This window comes from Canis lupus, chromosome 4 (assembly GCF_011100685.1).
Source record: "Canis lupus familiaris isolate Mischka breed German Shepherd chromosome 4, alternate assembly UU_Cfam_GSD_1.0, whole genome shotgun sequence".
NCBI lineage: Eukaryota > Metazoa > Chordata > Mammalia > Carnivora > Canidae > Canis > Canis lupus.
The window spans coordinates 36,212,466-36,231,772 of NC_049225.1; the positions used below are offsets into that span (position 1 = coordinate 36,212,466).

At 47.2% G+C, this 19,307-nt stretch overlaps 1 protein-coding gene across 11 annotated transcripts in view; it reads right to left on the bottom strand.

Moving 5' to 3' along the window:
* The window catches only part of MCC (MCC regulator of WNT signaling pathway), a 301,430-nt gene that overhangs the window by 35,883 nt on the left and 246,240 nt on the right, over nt 1-19,307 (bottom strand). For 10 of the 11 annotated variants that reach the window (XR_005358095.1, XR_005358096.1, XR_005358097.1 and 7 more), the window contains exons 13-14: nt 11,717-11,951; nt 4,137-4,370 (exon numbers count right to left, since the gene is read on the bottom strand). Coding sequence is in view for 6 of the 11 variants with exons in the window: in XM_038534596.1 (XP_038390524.1) it covers nt 4,137-4,370; nt 11,717-11,951 (469 nt within the window). In the remaining 5 variants the exon portion in view is untranslated. The remainder of the gene's footprint in view (nt 1-4,136; nt 4,371-11,716; nt 11,952-19,307) is intronic. The other variant, XM_038534597.1, reaches the window with a different exon arrangement.

Here is a 19,307-nt window from a genome sequence, read left to right on the forward strand (position 1 = left end):
CCAGAACTCTTAAATCCTTTTTTTTTAAACAAGGAGATTTTTTTTTTAAGATTTTATTTGTTTATTCATGAAAGACAGAGAGAGAGAGAGACAGAGACAGAGACATAGGCAGAGGGAGAAACAGGCTCCATGCAGGGAGCCCGACATGGAACTCGATCCTGGGGCTTCAGGATCACACCTTGAGCCAAAGGCAGGCACTAAACCGCTGAGCCATCCAGGCGTCCCAGAACTCTTAAATCCTAAACTGAATCCGGACTACTCATAAAGCAACCATCATCACCATTGGAGCACTCTACTTTCCCCCTCTGTGCAGAGGGCAATGGCTGTGCTGCATAATCCAGTGGCCCAAAGGGTGCTCATCTGACCACTTGCCCAGCAAACACGTGCTGAGATCTTCAACAACCCAGGCTTGAGAATAAAAAGCTTGTGGTCTGTCGCAGAAGATGGAATATAAACAGAAAGTTGTATCTCGATGGGATTAGAACCACAAGGAAGTATAAAGTGAGTGCCAGAAGTCCAGATGACAGGAGGTCACAGGGTCTCCCTCAGCCCACTCTGGAACAGGAGGACTACACCCAGGGCTCTATGCAGCAGCACTGCCAGCCTCTGCACACCTCTCTCTGCTGTGTCCTCTGTCTACACTCCCCACCCTTCTCTGTCTTGGTCCTGCAGACCCAAGCCTCTTCCACAGGTCCCTGGCATCTGTTTTGACCCTAATGCCCTCTCTCTTTTCTTTATGCATCAGCTCCCATATGATGTTAACATTTCATAAGAGTCCTTAAAGGGTGGCTTTGTCTCACCTGGTGCCTCTCACTGAACATGTCTGGTAGGATCCACTGCAGAGAGACAAGAACTGCAAAAGCTGAAAGCAGCCTGGGTAAGACTTGGGACCCAGCTTGTTAGCTGGAGGGAAGTTTTAAAGGCAGCACAACATCCACCCTGTAGAGCCACAGTGGATGTCCTACATCCAAACCTTGCCTGCCACCTGTTTCCATAAGGCCTAAAGGCTAAGTATTGTTTTTCTATTTTAAAAAATCATGAAAAAAAGAATATTTTGTGATGAGTACAAATGCTATGAAATTTCAGTGTCCATAAATTAAGTATTGTTAGAACACAGCCCACACCTCTTTGTGTCTACACTATATGTTCACGCTACAGGTCTAGAACAGCAAAATTATGTACTTGCAGAGGAGTCTGTGTGACCCGAAAGCTGTAAGATAATGGCTTCTGGCTCTTCACAGTTTGGCAACCCCTCCTACATACAGACTGCCTGCCTCATTTACTGACAGACAAGACGAAATGAATAGCCCAGAAGGGAGATTTCATTGAACTAGTAGATGGACCTGATATTTGAAAGACAGGATAATCAGCTTACAATAATTTCATTACTTAAACACCACAAGGTACTCTTAGAAAGCTTCTTACTTGAATGTAAAAAAAAAAAAAAAAAAAAAGGAAATAAAACCATCTGGCTTTTTTCATTAGATTTCTGTACTTTGGGGCAGCCCAGGTGGCTCAGTGGTTTTAGCACCGCCTTCAGCCCAGGGTGTGATCCTGGAGACCCAGGATCGAGTCCCACATTGGGCTCCCTGCATGGAGCCGGCTCCTCCCTCTGCCTGTGTGTCTGCCTCTCTCTCTGTCTCTCATGAATAAATAAATAAAATCTTAAAAAAAAATTTTCTGTACTTTGAAGTCATTCCACAAAACACAGTGTTTCCCCCGGTCAAAATAAACACCAAGAACTAGGAGAAAATGCTCAGCTCGTGGGCCTTCTGGCAAGAGCTCAGTGAGTCCATTTCTACCACACCCTAAGAACACACTGGAGCTCTGTCCCAGAGAGACTGCTAGCAGACTCAAATGGCTATACAAAGACTTTTAAGGTGTTGGCATGGAAGGGGAAACCCCATTATCTTGAGCCCCAGATATTACCACATGAAACTCTTCATAGGCTGCTGCCCACCTGGGCTCCTCCGGCTGGGGGCAGATGGTTTCATGGTTTCACTCTCACAGTGACCTCTCCTAAGCCCAGACTGGAGCACATCATGCCCTGCTGCAGAGCCTTCTGTGATTTCTCATTGTCCTCAGGACAACACAGCCACCTGACCTCTTTAGCCAATGTACCAATTCCTCTTCCCCCTGGGTCTTTGCTCTTGGCATTCTATTGGCTTACAGGGGACTGACTTCTCTGCCTCAACCCTCTTCGTCAGGCTGGCTGCCACACTCTACTGGCTCTGAGTCCAGGAAACCTATCCCAGATCTCCACATCTGGGCTCTATCTTGGGCCCGTGGCCTCCCATCTTGCTAGGAATTGATCCTTGGTCTTAGGTCACTGTTTGACAAATCCTCTGTTTCCCCGTCAGTGTTCCTCTCTCGGGAACAGAAACTCCTGGAGCTGCCTCTAGCACCTCATCGGGACCAGCTCCCACCTATCACATGAATGGATGATGAATGAGTAGCCAGGTCTTGGGAGAGATGGCCCAGTTGGGTGCCATGACTGTGAACTCCCTTAATTCCTCTGCTAGTGCGAGGTAGAGTGTAGCTGTGGCCCTTTGAGAAGCACATTCTGCAGTTCTCAGCTGTTTGGGGAGTGACTACTAACTGCCACACCAATCAGCAAGTCGCATCCTTTACAGGTATGAAACTCTCCCAGAGACTCCCTGCCTTTGGGCTGTAAGAAGCCACTCCTGAGATAGGCAAGTCAGCGTGTGCCCTGGATCCTGGGCTGGAAACAAACTGGGGTCAGGAGAAGCTAGCATTTATTAGGAACAGGAAGTATGATGCAGATTACAGAATGTCAGTACCCTGGGACAAGGGATGTAATTCTTCTGGGTCCTGAATATTTCAGAAAAAGACTTCTGGGCTCATGGGAGTGTGAGACGGCAAGATGACATCCCCTGTCAGCCCACGCTCTGGGACACACTGTGTCTGATCCAGGGCCTGCCTTCCTCCTCATCTGCCTCGGAGGCTTCCTCCTTCCCCCGTGCCTGACGTTTGAAATGCCAACAGAAGCTGAGGTGCCAGCATGAATGAGACAAGGACGGCGGTTAGCCAAACCGGGGTTAAATCCCGATTCTGCCATTTATTAGCAGCAAGACCCCCTCGTCTCTTGTCGGCCTTATCTCCCTCGCATAAATGGGGACACCTCCTCCTTAGAGCTGAGATTTATAGGAGGCCAACAAACGCAATCATCAGCACAGATGTGACCTACAGTAGGCCACAGGCGATGGTCGCCATGCCAAGCAGGGGGGCCAAGGAGGCAGGCCGGCGTCAGGTCACTGGGTGACAACACAGGTGACTCCCTGGATCAGACTGTGGCACAGGAAAATGCTTTAATTAGTATCTAAAGTGGGATTTTTTTTTTAATTTTTTTTTTTAATTTATTTATGATAGTCACACACAGAGAGAGAGAGAGAGAGAGGCAGAGACACAGGCAGAGGGAGAAGCAGGCTCCATGCACCGGGAGCCCGACGTGGGACTCGATCCCGGGTCTCCAGGATCACGCCCTGGGCCAAAGGCAGGCGCTAAGCCGCTGTGCCACCCAGGGATCCCCTAAAGTGGGATTTTTTTTTAAGTGGGTTTGGTTTCTTTGCACTCAAATGTTACCTTCTTTAAGATATCTAGAAAGGGGAAAACCTGGGTGGCTCAGTGGTGAAGCGTCTGCTTTGGCTCAGGGCATGATCCCAGGATCCTGGGATCAAGTCCCATATCAGTCTCCCTGCAGGGAGCCTGCTTCTCCCCCTGCCTGTGTCTCTGCCTCTCTCTGTGTGTCTCTTATGAATAAATAAATAAAACCTTAAAAAAAGGGATCCCTGGGTGGCACAGCGGTTTGGCGCCTGCCTTTGGCCCAGGGCGCGATCCTGGAGACCCGGGATCGATTCCCACATCAGGCTCCCGGTGCATGGAGCCTGCTTCTCCCTCTGCCTGTGTCTCTGCCTCTCTCTCTCTCTCTGTGACTATCATAAATAAATGAAAGTTAAAAAAAAAAAAAAAAAAACCTTAAAAAAAGAAGATATCTAGAAAGGCTTGCAGTTCCCATGCAAATAAGGAAACTGAGGCTGTGGGGCAGGAGAGGTGGTGGTGGTGACCAGGTGGGAGGTAAAGGCAGAGGCTGGGGGTCCCCGCGTCCCTGCTCCTACCTTGCCAGGCTTGTCTTTGCCCCCGCTGCTGGTGGAGCTCAGTGAGCGTGTGCGCTGTTCCTTCTGTTCCTCCACTTCGGACTTCAAGTGCTCAATATGTACCAGGTAGGCCTGCTCCTGGGCCTCCCGCGTGCTCAGCTTCAGCTCCAGGGCCTTCTTCTCCTTCTCCAGTAGGTAGAGCTGAGCCTTCAGCTCGGCCATCTCCTCCTGCGGAGCACAGATGCTATGAGGTCCCTGTGCAGTGAGAGCAGAACCACACATGGAAAAGCAGGCACATGGCGAGGGGTCTGAGACTGTGACACACACACCTGCAGTGGGGTTACCACTTCGCAGGTGGGACAAGATGCTGGGGAGGAAGGAGACAAGCCAGCTGTCTCTGCCATCTAAAGGACTGATGTGTGGACAAAGGCCTGTGCTCTGTCACTCTTTGGACCAGAACGGAGATAAACAAAGGGGAGCTACAGGCTAGCAGGCTTGGTTCACTGTAAGAGAGACTGTTACAACAACCAGAACACACCTCCCCCGCCACTCCTTGCCACCCTCAATGGGCACACCTGTCTCTGTTGGAAACTGGTTTCCCGGCATGTGTAGGCCATGCTCTATCAGTCAAAGAGGTTGGGAAGGGGGATGGTCCACACAAAGCTGTGTCTGACCAGCTCCCTTTTGATTCCCATTTCCTTTTCCCTTTTCCATGGGCTCAATCCACATACTCAACCCTCCCCAGTGGCCCCTTGGCACCCCGCAGCTGAGCCAGGTGAGTGGGGTGTACCCATACCAAGGGTATCATCTCAGCTTTTTAATCTACTTCAGGAGGCCCAAATGACATCAATGGAAACAGAGTCCTTCACAGGTGACTGCTCATCAGATTAACTCCTCAAAGGGTCTTAGAGAACTCCAAGTAGAGTTTTCTGGGGGCAAGTGAGTAAGAAGTAACACCAAAACTGGAAAATGCTGGCTTGGGACCAGGAGCCAGATAACAATAGCCACCAGCATTTACTGAGCATGTAACACTGTATTAGATGCTTACATCATTTAATTATTCCAATTTGAGGGAGGCTTTTTTTTTTATTGGAGTTCAATTTGCCAACATATAGAATAACACCCAATGCTCATCCCATCAAGTGCCCCCCTCAGTGCCCATCACCCAGTCACCCCCACCTCCCACCCTCCTCCCCTTCCACCACCCCTAGTTCGTTTCCCAGAGTTAGGAGTCTCTTGTGTTCTGTCTCCCTTTCTGATATTTCCCACTCATTTTTTTCTCCTTTATTCCTTTCACTATGTTTTATATTCCCCAAATGAAGGAGATCATATAATGTTTGTCCTTCTCCGATTGACTTATTTCACTCAGCATAATACCCTCCAGTTCCATCCACATCGAAGCAAATGGTGGATATTTGTCGTTTCTAATGGCTGAGGAATATTCCATTGTATACATAGACCACATCTTCTTTATCCATTCATCTTTTTTTTTAATATTTTATTTATTTATTCATGAGAGACACACAGAGAGAGAGGCAGAGACACAGGCAGAGGGAGAAGCAAGCTCCATGCAGGAAGCCTGATGTGGGACTTGATCCCGGGACTCCAGGATCACACCCTGGGCCAAAGGTAGGCACTAAACCGCTGAGCCACCCAGGGATCCCTTTTTTTAAGGTTTTATTTATTTATTCATAAGAGACACACAGAGAGAGGCAGAGACACAGGCAGGGGGAGAAGCAGGCTCCATGCACCGGGAGCCCGACGTTCATTCATCTTTTGATGGACACCGAGGCTCCTTCCACAGTTTGGCTATTGTGGACATTGCTGCTAGAAACATCGGGGGGCAGGTGTCCCGGCGTTTCATTGCATCTGTATCTTTGGGGTAAATCCCCAGCAGTGCAATTGCTGGGGCGTAGGGCAGATATATTTTTAACTCTTTGAGGAACCTCCACACAGTTTTCCAGAGTGGCTGCACCAGTTCACATTCCCACCAACAGTGCAAGAGGGTTCTCCTTCCTCCACATCCTCTCCAACATTTGTTGTTTCCTGTCTTATTAATTTTCCCCATTCTCACTGGTGTGAGGTGGTATCTCATTGTGGTTTTGATTTGTATTTCCCTGATGGCAAGTGATGCGGAGCATGTTCTCATGTGCATGTTGGCCATGTCTACGTCTTCCTCTGTGAGATTTCTGTTCATGTCTTTGGCCCATTTCATGATTGGATTGTTTGTTTCTTTGGTGTTGAGTTTAATAAGTTCTTTACAGATCTTGGAAACTAGCCCTTTATCTGATACGTCATTTGCAAATATCTTCTCCCATTCTGTAGGTTGTCTTGTAGTTTTGTTGACTGTTTCTTTTGCTGTGTAGAAGCTTATTATCTTGATGAAGTCCCAATAGTTCATTTTTGCTTTTGTTTCTCTTGCCTTCATGAATGTATCTTGCAAGAAGTTACTGTGGCCGAGTTCAAAAAGGGTGTTTGTTGCCTGTGTTCTCCTCTAGGATTTTGATGGAATCTTGTCTCACATTTAGATCTTTCATCCATTTTGAGTTTATCTTTGTGTATGGTGCAAGAGAGTGGTCTAGTTTCATTCTTCTGCATGTGGATGTCCAATTTTCCCAGCACCATTTATTGAAGAGACTGTCTTTCTTCCAGTGGATAGTCTTTCCTCCTTTGTCGAATATTAGTTGACCATAAAGTTGAGAGGGTCCACTTGTGGATTCTCTATTCTGTTCCATTGATCTCTGTGTCTGTTTTTGGGCCAGTGCCACACTGTCTTGATGACCACAGCTTTGTAGTACAACCTGAAATCTGGCATTGTGATGCCCCCAGCAATGGTTTTATTTTTTAATATTCCCCTGGTTATTCGGGGTCTTTTCTGATTCCACACAAATCTTAAGATTATTTGTTCCATCTCTCTGAAGAAAGTCCATGGTATTCTGATAGGGATTGCATTAAACGTGTAAATTGCCCTGGGTAACATTGACATTTTCACAATACTAATTCTTCCAATCCATGAGCATGGAATATTTTTCCATTTGAGGGAGGCATTACGAACATCTCTATACACGGACAGGAAACTGAGGCACGCAGAGGGAAATCCACCTGCCCACAATTACTGCATAAATTGTAAGCCAGGCTTTCTGGCTCTTAACCACTAAGCTATTATAGTCCCTCCCTCAAGGTGAGCCCATGCATGACTCTGGTCATGTGATTCTACCACTACATGACCAGATCAGTCTTTCCAGCTACCTCTGTGATCTTACTGAGAAAGATGATCTCTTAGGGGCACCTGGGTGGCTCAGCAGTTGAGCGTCTACCTTTGGCTCAGGTCATGATCCCAGGGTTCTGGGATCGAGTCCCGCGTTGGGCTCCCTGCATGGAGCCTGCTTCTTCCTCTGCCTGTGTCTCGGCCTCTCTCTCTCTGTGTCTCTCATGAATAAATAAATAAAATATTTAAAAAGAATTCTTTCTGATTCACTGCCTTGAGAAGAATTCACCAAGGTCACAGATTCTAGTGAACTCTGAGCTGACCCTTTTGAGGTAGTAAGCCACAGGCCTGGTATGTTCTTCTGGATAAGCTAGGCCTGGAGTGTAGATGTTCTCACTCTCCAGTGTAGGGAAATACCTAGAGGGCACCCACTATGACTTGTAATATTCAGATCAGGGCCAGGGGACAGAGAGGAGGTGGCACTGGATATGTAGAAGGCAATGTGCTCAGTGACTACTCAAAAGCAGCACCCAGAACTTCCCTAAAGATGAAATATAAAACTAGAATGAAAGGTGTTTCCATATACTGAGGCCTTCTCATCTTTTGCCATCAGAAGCAGGATTCTGAAGGTTCTGGCAACACTGCATACTGAGCTAATGGGAACGTCACACCCAGAACATATAAATGCAAGCTTGAAAGAAGGTAAAATGAATCCATGGGTGCCAGAAATGAAGAAGGAACTCTGCCCAAGAAGAAAAGCAAGGTGGCCACAATACAGGCCAATAGAGTTCAGATCACTATGGAGGCCTGAGGGCCTGTGCTTTGAGCACCTGTGTTAAGGGCAGGGCAGAGAGCTTGAACAGAGACCCCCTACATGAACCAGGACTCTCAAAGTACTGCGTAGAGTAAAAGGCTAGAAGACTTCCTTTTTGGAGATGTGGTGAGGAAACTTAGCCCTCATGGTCTGGGTGGGAAAAGGGAGAAGAGCCTTTTGTAAGGAATCAGAGCCACAAAGCTGTCCTATGTAGATGTGAAACAGGAATCCTCAGCCAAGAATGTAAAAGAATGTAACTGGTCCTAAAACTCTGAAACCCATGGGTCCCCACAGATCCATGTACAGAAGCACTCTATAGGCATATCTAAAACCCAGGACCCGTGAGACCCTGTAGAAGACACAATCTCCACTGAAGATGGGCTGGTACATACCCTGCCCCCAAACCACACAAAGAGAAAATGGAAACAAATCATGTGAGATAGAATCAGCATTTGAGAGAATCAGAGAAAACAGATGGAACACTAGAAAATAAATATCTAAAACAAAGAGAGGAAGGAGGGTCACCATGGAAAGAGGATATTCCAAAAAGAAGAGTAGATTTGAAAAGGAATCAAGTAGGTCATCTAGGAATGAAAAGGTGTTTACTAAAGATCATGCATAAGAAGTGAAAAACCCAGAAAACCTGAGTTTCTCAGCAACCATATCCTAGAATGAAATGGTGAAACCCAACATAATCTGCTGCTGGTGGTTTTGGAATGGGTGCGCACATCCCCTTGAGCATAACGCATAGGGAAGGGAGGGAACTCTGATGTGTATCCTTTAAAAAACCTCAAAGGAAGGTAAAGAAGCCAGAAGATCAGCATTGGTTGCCTCTGGATCATATTATAGGTTATTTCTCTCCCAGCTTTTTATAATAACTGCTCTTCTATTTTTTAAATTTGAATTAGAGAGATACAGTGAGAGTGAGAGAGAGAAGAAAAAGGGGGGAGAAAGGAGAGATACTTAAAGCAAGCTCCACACAGTGCAGAGCTCAAAGCAGGGCTCGATCTCAGGACCCTGAGATCATGACCTGCGTCAAAATCAAGAGTCAGAAGCTGGGATCCCTGGGTGGCTCAGTGGTTGAGCGTCTGCCTTTGGCTCCTGGTATGATTCTAGAGTCCTAGATTGGACTCCCTGCAGGGAGCCTCCTTCTCCCTCTGCCCGTGTCTCTGCCTCTCTCTCTCTCTCTGCATGTCCTCTAATGAATAAATAAATAAAATCTTAAAAAAAAAAAAAAGAGTTGGAAGCTTAATCAACTGAGTCACCCAGGTACCCCATTTCTGCTCTTTTAGACTATTTCCATGAGGAAATGAGGTATACACATTTTATTTTCAAATAGCAAAGGGATTATTTTATTCCACCAAGAACGTCTTTCCTGGCCACAGTAACTGGAATTTATCACACACGTTGGCTTGAATATAAAAAGGAAATCCTTTAGTCTTTAGCCACATGAAACATGATGATTGGAACACAGAACAAGAGGGCAGCTTTACAGCTCAGGCCGCAGTGTGCAAAGGACCACAAACAGGGCTCCTTATTGGGGAAAAAGGCACTGTGATGATGGACCCAATGCCCAGCTCATGGGCAATGAGAGGAGAAATCAGCCAAGGTGGCATAAGGATTCCACAGAGGGAACAGAAGTCAGGGTCTGAGCTGAGTGGGTGGGACATGGTAAGCCAGCTCAGAAGCAAAAGGCTGATTCCTAATCTGCTGCCATCATCTGAAGTTTTTCTAGGACTCAGCCAGACTCAACATTGAGCAGCCACCAGGGACAGGAACATATTGAGCAAGTGACCCGAGTGCGTTGGGTTGACCACTGCTGTGGCTCCTCTTTCCTCTCCAGATGTGGGCTAACCAGAGAGGGGGTGCCAGTCTCTCCCAGAGACAGTGCTGGTTCCAACAGGAGACACCAGTTACCAGCTATTAATTCAGCACTTCCTTGACCACCTGGCCCAACAGACCTGCCTCTGGTCTCCTCAGCTGGGTTCTGTCCCTGAGAGCTCCTCCTTCATGTCTCAACACCTGGCAGCCAGAGACACTGCACAATCCAAGACTGAGCAAATCAGGCCTTTGTGCACAGGAGAGTGGGGTTTGGAGAGCAGGCTTGGGAACACGGCTCCCAGCTCTCCCTCCCCAAGCTAGCAGGCCGGGCTGCAGGAGCAGCCCTTCCAAGTGCCCACCTCTGCCACAGTCCTGCTGAGAGCTGCTCGCAGCCCTACAGGACCATGCTCCTGGCGAGTAGTTATTCTGTTTCCACTTCACCTGGGTACACAATACAATATACTCAGATCTCAACTTCCTGGAGTTCTTGCAGATGCCACAGGTTAAGGATGGTCCTCTGACACTGCCTTCACTTCACTTCACCCACCAGCCACGAGTAGTGGGGGGGGGGTCCCCAGGCCACTTGCACTTCTCACCAACTCAGGAGCTTGCACAACTTACTCAGGACCAAAAGCTTGCTAGACTCAGGAAAGCATGTAACAAAGATGACAGTTTTACCACGGGGCATGCGCACAGGGGTGCCTGGAAGAGCGCTGAAAGCAGATCTTTTTTGAGCCTTGGTGTCCAGGGCTTTTACTTTCATGACTGGCCACAGCTGGTTAAATCACTGGCCACACAGAGAAACTCAATCTGAAGCGTTCCTCCCCTCCCTGGAGGTCAAGGTGCTCAAAGTCCAATCCTATAATCACACACTGGATCCTTCCAGTGACAACTCTTGTGCTGCTGCTTTCAGGGGTCCCACCAGGTGTGGCCTCATTACCACAATAAAGACACTGCTTTCACTCAGGAAATGACAAGGGTTTTGGAAGCTCTCAGCAGAAGTGGGGAACACTACCAGATATATTCTTCATCACACCACAGCTGTCTTCTAAGCAGGCACTCAGCAGAGTAGGGCCGAGGGCTCGGCAACCCCTGGCCAGAAACATGCAAGGTGTGTCTTGCTGAAGGGATGGGCACCAGCTTTCCCAAAGCTCCCCCTGCTTTACAGATGCCAACAGAGAACTGAGCAGGCTGGGTGAACAGCCCAGGGTCTTGTGAGGAAGCACCGATGTGAACAGCACTGGCATCCCTCACCAGAGGGTGTCATGATCCAGGCGGGCTCCATGAGGCACGGAAGGACAAGGGTGTCAGTAAACCGGGACTCTGCTCCAAGTTCTGCACCTGCCCTCGTCCTGTCCTCCCCTACTCCACGTGAATGTCAGCATTAACCCAAGAAGCACCATCAGCTGCTGGAGATTAGAGGTCCTTTTACAGAAACAGAGGCTGCTCCAGCCTGTAGGGATCTGATCTGAGAGTGTGGTGTCCCAAAGCTGAGCTGAGACACCCTGAGGCATTCTCCAGAGTGCAACTGACCCCCTCTGGGGTTGTGTCCAGTCCAGGGGACCCCAGATACACTGAAAGGCATCCTGTCTACAAATGCAGCTCTGGCTGTCCTCCAGGGGGAAGTGACTGAACCTGGACCAGGTTGATTTGCCATCTTTGCCGACCTGCTTTTGAGGGTCCTTTCCCCATCTCCTCCTGATGACATCACAGCACATGCACCCAGGGCTCCACTGTCCCCCCGCCCCGCCATGGTACCTTCATGGCCATCAGCTCTTGCATCAGCACAGCATTTTCCAGGTCCAGACGCTGGCTGTCCCCCCGGGGCTTAACGTCGTAGCTGAGGGGATCGATGTGGATACTCTCTAGCTCCAGCATGGTCAGCTTGACCGCCGCCCTGTCGTTCTTGAGCTGCTGGATGTAATCCTTCAGCCTCTGCTCATCTTCTTTAGTAAACTCGGTGTCACAGCTACTGGCTGTGGAGCTAGTTGTGCTGAGGAGACAGAAGAAAATAACCTATCACGTTTCCCAGCCGCAGCAAACATGTCTTCTTCCTGACTCTTCTCCATAGTCTATCTCCCCAATAGTGTTTGATGGTAATCCCCCCATCCCCGCACCTCCAAAAAAAGGGCATTCTTCATGGCATGGTACATTGATACCACATTTTAGGAGAGAAATAAGTCTGAAGAACAACAGAAATGCTTGGACCCTCCTTCAACACAACACATGGACTCTAAAAATGAATTCTAAGGAAATAATTCCATAGAAGCACCAAGATACAAAATGTTTCGTGGCATGGAGGATTTAGTTAATTATGGTACATTCCAAAAGATGGGACATTATATGGATATTACAGTAATAATTATGACATGGTGGAAGTATTTAAAGTGGAGAAATAGGATAAAAGTAGCATCTGATTAAAAAATAGGTGTACATGTAGACAGACTTAAAAAAGAGGATACATTAGGGAACAAAGTTGAATAACACAATACCTATGGTGTGATCTATAGATGTGTGTGTGTACATCTACCCACTGGTACACACACGTGTCTAGGACTGGGGCAGGAGCTGGAAGGTGCAGTGGGAAGAGGTGTACTGTGAAACAAACCCCCACCTATTGCTACTGTGACAACTTAGAAAGCAGGACTCCCCCACCTCCATGCCATTCCTTCTGTATCACGGCTGAATGTAACGTCCACCACAGGGACTGAGGCTCACCCAAGGGGCCCTTAGAGGCCCGTGCCCAATGGTGATAGCTGCTAGATCTGAGGAGTACCTAGCATGAACCCTGAGAACATGGCAGCCCATGAAAGTTTCTGTGGGACCCAGGCCATCATGCCAGGGGGACACCACAGGAAAACCAAGGCTCTGGCTCTTAAGAGGCTCTGGCTTTTTCCGGCAATGGGCAGTCTGCTCCCACTGGCTTGGAATGAGGCACTACACCCAATCAGTCCTCATGCATCTGAAACCAGCGTGGGTCTACAGTTTTTGTGGACCTATACCAGACCGGCCTATACTTGATATAGCCCTCGGGGCTCTGGCCTTGAAAGATGGGAGAAAAACAAGCAGGGGCTCATTTAACTCTCATCAAAACCGGCCAGGTTGGCATTATCAATACTGTCATTACAGATTTGGCGACTGAGGCTCAGAGACGTTAGGTAGCTTGCCTGGTCATGAGGCTGGACACTGGTACACCTGGACTTGGGCCACGGTCTTCTCATTCCTCAGCCCCACCCTTCCCAGATTCTCATTGCTAAAAGCTATGCCAGGAGCAAGGAGTGGTCTCCATTGGCTGCTGGCTGCCAGAGGCCCAGGCCTTCCCTCCTTCCCTCATCCTGGAAGGGGTAACAGGCCTGGGACTCCAATTCAGTAGATGCAATTGCCCCATCACCTAGGTGTGACCAAGGACCATTCCACTCTTATGTGTGATGCATTATCTAGAAGATAAGGGTTTTTGTGGAGACAAGGGTGAGGAGACGTGATGAGCTGGAGCTCTACCACTTAGCTGGCTGTGCACAGAAGGAAGACAATATCCTAGGACTTGGGTGATCGTTAAGTCAGAGAACGCCTGCTAGGACTGGAAGCTCCCGAGTACCACAGACTCTTTGGGGTTGCTCTCTCACCCCACCTTCTTTATGCCATCAGGACAGGTAGGATGTATCTTACAGAGGAAGGGTGCAAGATCAGCCTGACCAACATATACCTCCTTACAGGTGCTGATGGTTCATTTCATGTGGCCACTGGGCTGGGCTATAGTGTCCAGGTGCTTGGCCAAACACCCATCTAGATGTCACTGTGAAGGTATTTTTTTTAAAGATGTCATTAACATTTATTTATATTTTTTTAATTGATTGATTTGAAAGAAAGAGAGTGAGTGCAGTGGGATGGGCAGAGGAAGAGGGAGAGAGAATCTTGAACAGACTCCTTGCTGAGCACAGAGCCGAAATTGGGCTTGATCCCATGACCCAGAGATCAGATCATGACCTGGATGCTCAACCAACTGAGCCATCTAGGCACCCCTAGATTTGATTACATTTAAAACAGACTGAGTAAAGCAGACTACCTTCCATGATGTAGATGGGTCTCATCCAATCAGCCTTAAGAGAAAAGACTGAGGTCCCCCAAGAAAGTAATCCTGCCTCCAGACAGCCTTCAGAGTCAACACTGCTACATCAAGTCTTCCTTGGGTCTCCAGTGTGCCTGACTTGTAGATTTAGTACTTGCCAGTCCCCATAATCATATGAGCCAATTTCTTAAAATTAATCCATCTCTCTTTTCATATACATATAATAACCTTATTGGTCCTGTTTCTCTGAAGAACCCTAACATAGAGGTGCTACCTTTACCTGTAACCCAAGCATCTTCTTCACTTTGTAGATTTTTAAAAAAGATTTAATTTTATTATTTATTCATGAGAGACAGAGAGAGAGAGAGAGGCAGAGACACAGGCAGAGGGATAAGCAGGCTCCATGCATGGAGCCCAACGTGGGACTGGATCTCAGGTCCCCAGGATCAGGCCCTGGGCCAAAGGCAGCGCTAAATCGCTGAGCCACCTGGGCTGCCCTCCACTTTGTAGATTTACAGGTAGCATGACTCAATCTCCCTGTGCCCATTTCCTTATCTGTAAAATGTAAAGTGTTTAGAACAGTGAATAGCATATAGTAAGCACTCAATCAATGCAGCTATCATTCATGTAAGTAATCTTAGAGTACCACTATGGGGTACTCTTCTAGGAACTAGAAAAATCTCTTCTCTCATGGAACTCATATTCTAATATGGGAGACAAACAAGTAAGATACACCAAACCTCAGACAGTGAGAAGTACCATGGAGAAAAATGAAGTTATGGGGAGCACAACGAGAAGATGGGATTATTCTTTGCAACAGAGTTGTAGGGAGGGCCTGCATGATAAAGTTACATAAAGTAGACCTAAGGATAAAGTAGACCTAAAGAACATGAGAAACGGAGCTGTGTGGATATTTGGAGGAAGAGTGATCCAGGCAGAGGACACAGTGAATGCAAAGGCCCTGGGGCAGTGAGTGTGGCCAGCATATATGAGATTGTGGCTGAGCTGGAGGCAGTTCAGGGAGAGGGAAGAGGAGAGCTGGTCAGAGAGGAGGGTGTGTGTGTGGGAGAGGGGGGCACGGTGCCGAGTCATGTCAGGTTTATAAGGGCTGTGTCTTTTTCTCTAGAATTAGAATGGAAGCCACTAGAGGGTTTGTAACAGAGGGGTGATGTGATCTGCCTTACATCTTAATAGGATCCCTCTGGCCACTGGACTGAGGAGAGATGAAGGGAGGCAAGGGCAGAGGCAAGGAGACCAGTTCTGGGCTGTTGCAACAATCTCGGGAAGAGACAGTAGAAGCTGGAAGGGCAGGAATGAGGATAAAATTATTACTGTCAATCACCATCACTGTGTTTCCTTAAGTTGCATTTTAAAAAAGACAAGAAGGGAGAAGCAGCAACACCCTCTGGCTGGAACACTGCAGGTGCCAATTTCATAAAGAAATTAAGCAACTGGAGAGAAGCAAATGAGCTAACAGTAGCCCCAGCAGAGGGTGCTGGGGAAGCCAGGGGGACTTCTGAATGGGAGGGATTTCTCCCAGGGAGGAAACTGAGTTTCTCCCTCAGAATCTCTACACTCTGCAGTAAAGACCTACCTGCCCCCAGCCTGGTGCTAGGCATGCCTTGGACAAAATCATTCAAGTAGGACTCAGCACTCACCTTCATGGATCGTCAACACAGATATGGAGGGACAGACATCTAAATGTCCCACAGACAAATGAGCAATAAAATGAAAGCAAACTGAAGTGGTGGCATTGTTCTCACAACATTCCACAGGGCTGAGTGTGGAGCTGTGCTCACAGGGGTGGCATGTTTGGACAGCACGGTGCTGGGAAACATCAATACTTCTCTCCCAGTAAGCTGGGAGGAGGCTTCAGGTATGAAATCGTTTCCTGTGAAGCTGGGACTCTGGACCAGAGGTTCACTTTACAACCCTTGTCCTTCCTTATGTTAAAAATTATTTTGAAAAATTTTAAACATAGAGAAAAACACTGAGATTAACCAATTCCTATGACCTACCACCCAGATGAGTCTTTGGTCTTATTTTCTTTGGACTACTTTTTTTTTTTTTTTTTTTTAAAGAAATAGAACACTTATACTTGAGGAATCCTTTGTTCTCTTTTACTTAAACAAGAAATTTCTAAATTCAAAGAGCACTAGAAGCTAGAGCTCTGTAATTATTCTGCATGCACTAAAACGATTCTATTTGGGCAGATTTTCCAGTTAGTGGGACTGGTGTACCCCAGTGGCAGTCAAAGAGTAGTTGCTGGGCTAGCCATAGCAGCATCACCTGGGACTTGTTAGGAATGCACACTCTTAGGCCCACCCCCAAGACCCCTAGAAAGGGGAACTCTGGCAATGGAGCCCAGCAATCTACATTTTAATGTACCCTCTCTATCATTCTGAGGCATAGCCAAGTTTGAGAATAACTGGTCTACCCCTTAATTCAGGTGGGCATTTGCACGGTAGCCTGTGGGGTAACGGGACATGACTCCACCCAAATTCTCTAGGGAGAATCCATACACTCTTGGGCTGATCTGGTGGGTGCCAGTGATTATGAGCAGATCTCTGACATCAGATAGACCTGAGTAAATGTTCTTCCTCTGCCACTGCCTAGCTTTATGGTCCCAAGCAAATGATCCAACCTTCCCAGGCTGCGGTAAAGTGAGAGTATGGACGGTTCCCATATCATCAGGCTGTTGGAAGGGAGATGATGGGTCCTGAAGCAGGCAGGTCCAGATAGTGCAGTAGTACTCATTCTAGGGGAGTTGGAGAAACAGCCGTGGCCACATCCTGCACCTCCCTGCACAGACTCAGGGACTTTTTTTAGGGATGACAGCCACCCAGCAGGTCATGCAGAATACCCTGGGGCTGAGGGAGAAGCAATACACCAAGCATTCCATGAGACCTGAGAAACCACCTAGAGTGGTCTAGGAAGTACCAAGACAGATGGGCAGAGGCTGACAGGCTTTGGGGTGTTCTGGATCCCCAATGGTTTAGGGCCTGATTCCTGGCCAGGTGGGGAAGGCCTAAATTTTCACCATCTCTACCATAGGTTTAGTTTTCAAAAAAGAAGAAAAGGAAAAAGATCTCCTGCCCTTGATGTACCCTCGTGGGAATCTGAAGCCCTCTAAAATGCTCTAGGAAGTTTGATTTCCAGATATGCACTGCATCGACATAGCCCCTCTGGCTTTGCTTCCTCCCTTCCGGGAGGCCAGTGGGAAAGTTAATAATTCTGCTTTGTGCTATAATGTTCCACTGTGGAATATGATTGTGTGACAGTGTGAAAGGCAGGGAAGCTGCCAGCCTCTCCCCTGCCTCCTGCAGACAAAAGCACTGAGAGTCTTCTGAGGGCATGCCACTGGCTTCTGGGCCCGGGTTAGGTCATCCATTAGCTCTCCCAGCTTGGAATGCTGGATGGTTCTGGCTGTCAAGGGGGAATGAATCACTGTCCACCAAGACCAGGTTACTCCTCATCTCCAGGCTGGGAGGCCTGTTCTCTGGGAGGTGTTTCAGGGAGGGCTGAAGGTAGAAAGCCCTAGCTCACCTCAGAATGGCAGAACAGCACATTTTTGCATTCTGCTCTGTTTTTCCAATAAGCAGGGCCAGGTCACATGGGTTTCTCCTTTCTGGGATGCTTTGCTGGAGCCCTGTCCTGCTGGCTTTGCTCCACATCTATGAGTTTGCCAGCAATCTTCTGGCATACTGCATGTGGGGTGCCTAGAGCCAGGGGAGTGTGAGTGCTAGCAGCCTAGGACACCCACCCTTCCACCTGCCCTGGCCACAATGGGACATGGAATCAGGTTTAGTTAAGCAGCTTTGGATTTCAAATATCCAGTCTCCTTTCCCCTTTCTTCATGTCCCAGCCTCATCCTCAAGACAACTCCCCATCCTGCTTTTTAGAAGAAGAACCCGTTTTTCTTCAGCCTCCTCATCTTGCCATGGCAAAAAGCTAGAATGGCATTTCATTTCTTTGCCACAAAAACCAGAAATGGATTTTTCCCTACATTTTTATCAATGTCTTACCTGGTCCCCATTAAGATCTCATTTCCACCAAGGGGCAGCTCATTTTCAGAAGGGAAATGCCATTAGGCTGGTTTTCTGTTTTTGCTAAGCATTTTAAATTTATTTGAAGGAGGGGGTCAGCCACTCCTAAGTGCCCGGATTCCTCTGAGAAGATGGGCCTTGTCAACTGCCTACATCTTGTAGTGCTGTGTAGCAATGTACCTCCCCACCCTCTCTGACAACTCTTCATCTCAAAGGATTAAAAACCCCTAAACACAGTCCTAACCTTTTATGCCTATATTCTCTCAGATAGCTCTCAGAATTCTCTAGGTTAAGTGAAGAAAAATTATCTAACAAAATATAGGTATGGGAAAATCCAGTGCCAGATAACTGAAGTCCTCAAAACCTGTCTGGTTCAAGAAAGGTCCCAAGAACTTAGTTGAAAGTGGAAGTCAAAATGAGAAACAGATTCTATTTCTACAGCCATTTTTAAAGGTCTCCTGATAACAGTGTTGAAAATGAGACATCTCCAAACCCAATGTTAACCTTTTCCTCATTCAGTCACCAGTAACACACCAAGACAGACACTCTCTAAGCCTAACAGCTATACTGTGGCTAACAATTTCTCAGGCATTAGAAAAATCAAACATCATAATGATTTTCAATATCACTAATAATTAGGAGGCGGAAAGTATTAAATAGGGTATTTTTTGCCCAGAGATCAGCCAAATTGAAAAAACTGACACTATCCAGTTTTAGCAAGGGTGTGGAGGAAGAGGATGATAATTCGATCATGTATGGAGGGCTATTTGACAACGGAAACAATCATTTTTGAGCAGCAAATTGTTACTTCGAATTGGTCCCACAGAAATTTTTCAAGACACACTGGTGTGAGGTCAAGGATAGTGGCTCTCACTGAGGGGGGCACTTGACGGGATGAGCACTGGGTGTTACTCTGTATGTTGGCAAATTGAACACCAATAAAAAATAAATTTATTATTTAAAAAAAAAAAGGACAGTGGCTCTAATGGTTAATAGTGGAAAAACTGGGTAGAAATGTCCAAAAAGAGGAAGCTGTTTAAAATACATGATGGAAAAAATAAAATAAAATAAAATACATGATGGACTGTCTTCCAATATGAGTGGGCAGCTACTGACACATATGAATACTGCATGGAAAAAAAAAATGTAATGCTAAGGGGAAAAGGAGGTTTTAGGAGTCCACATAGTAGGATTCTTAGGAGACTAAAAATTCGATATAATCATGTTTTTAAAGATG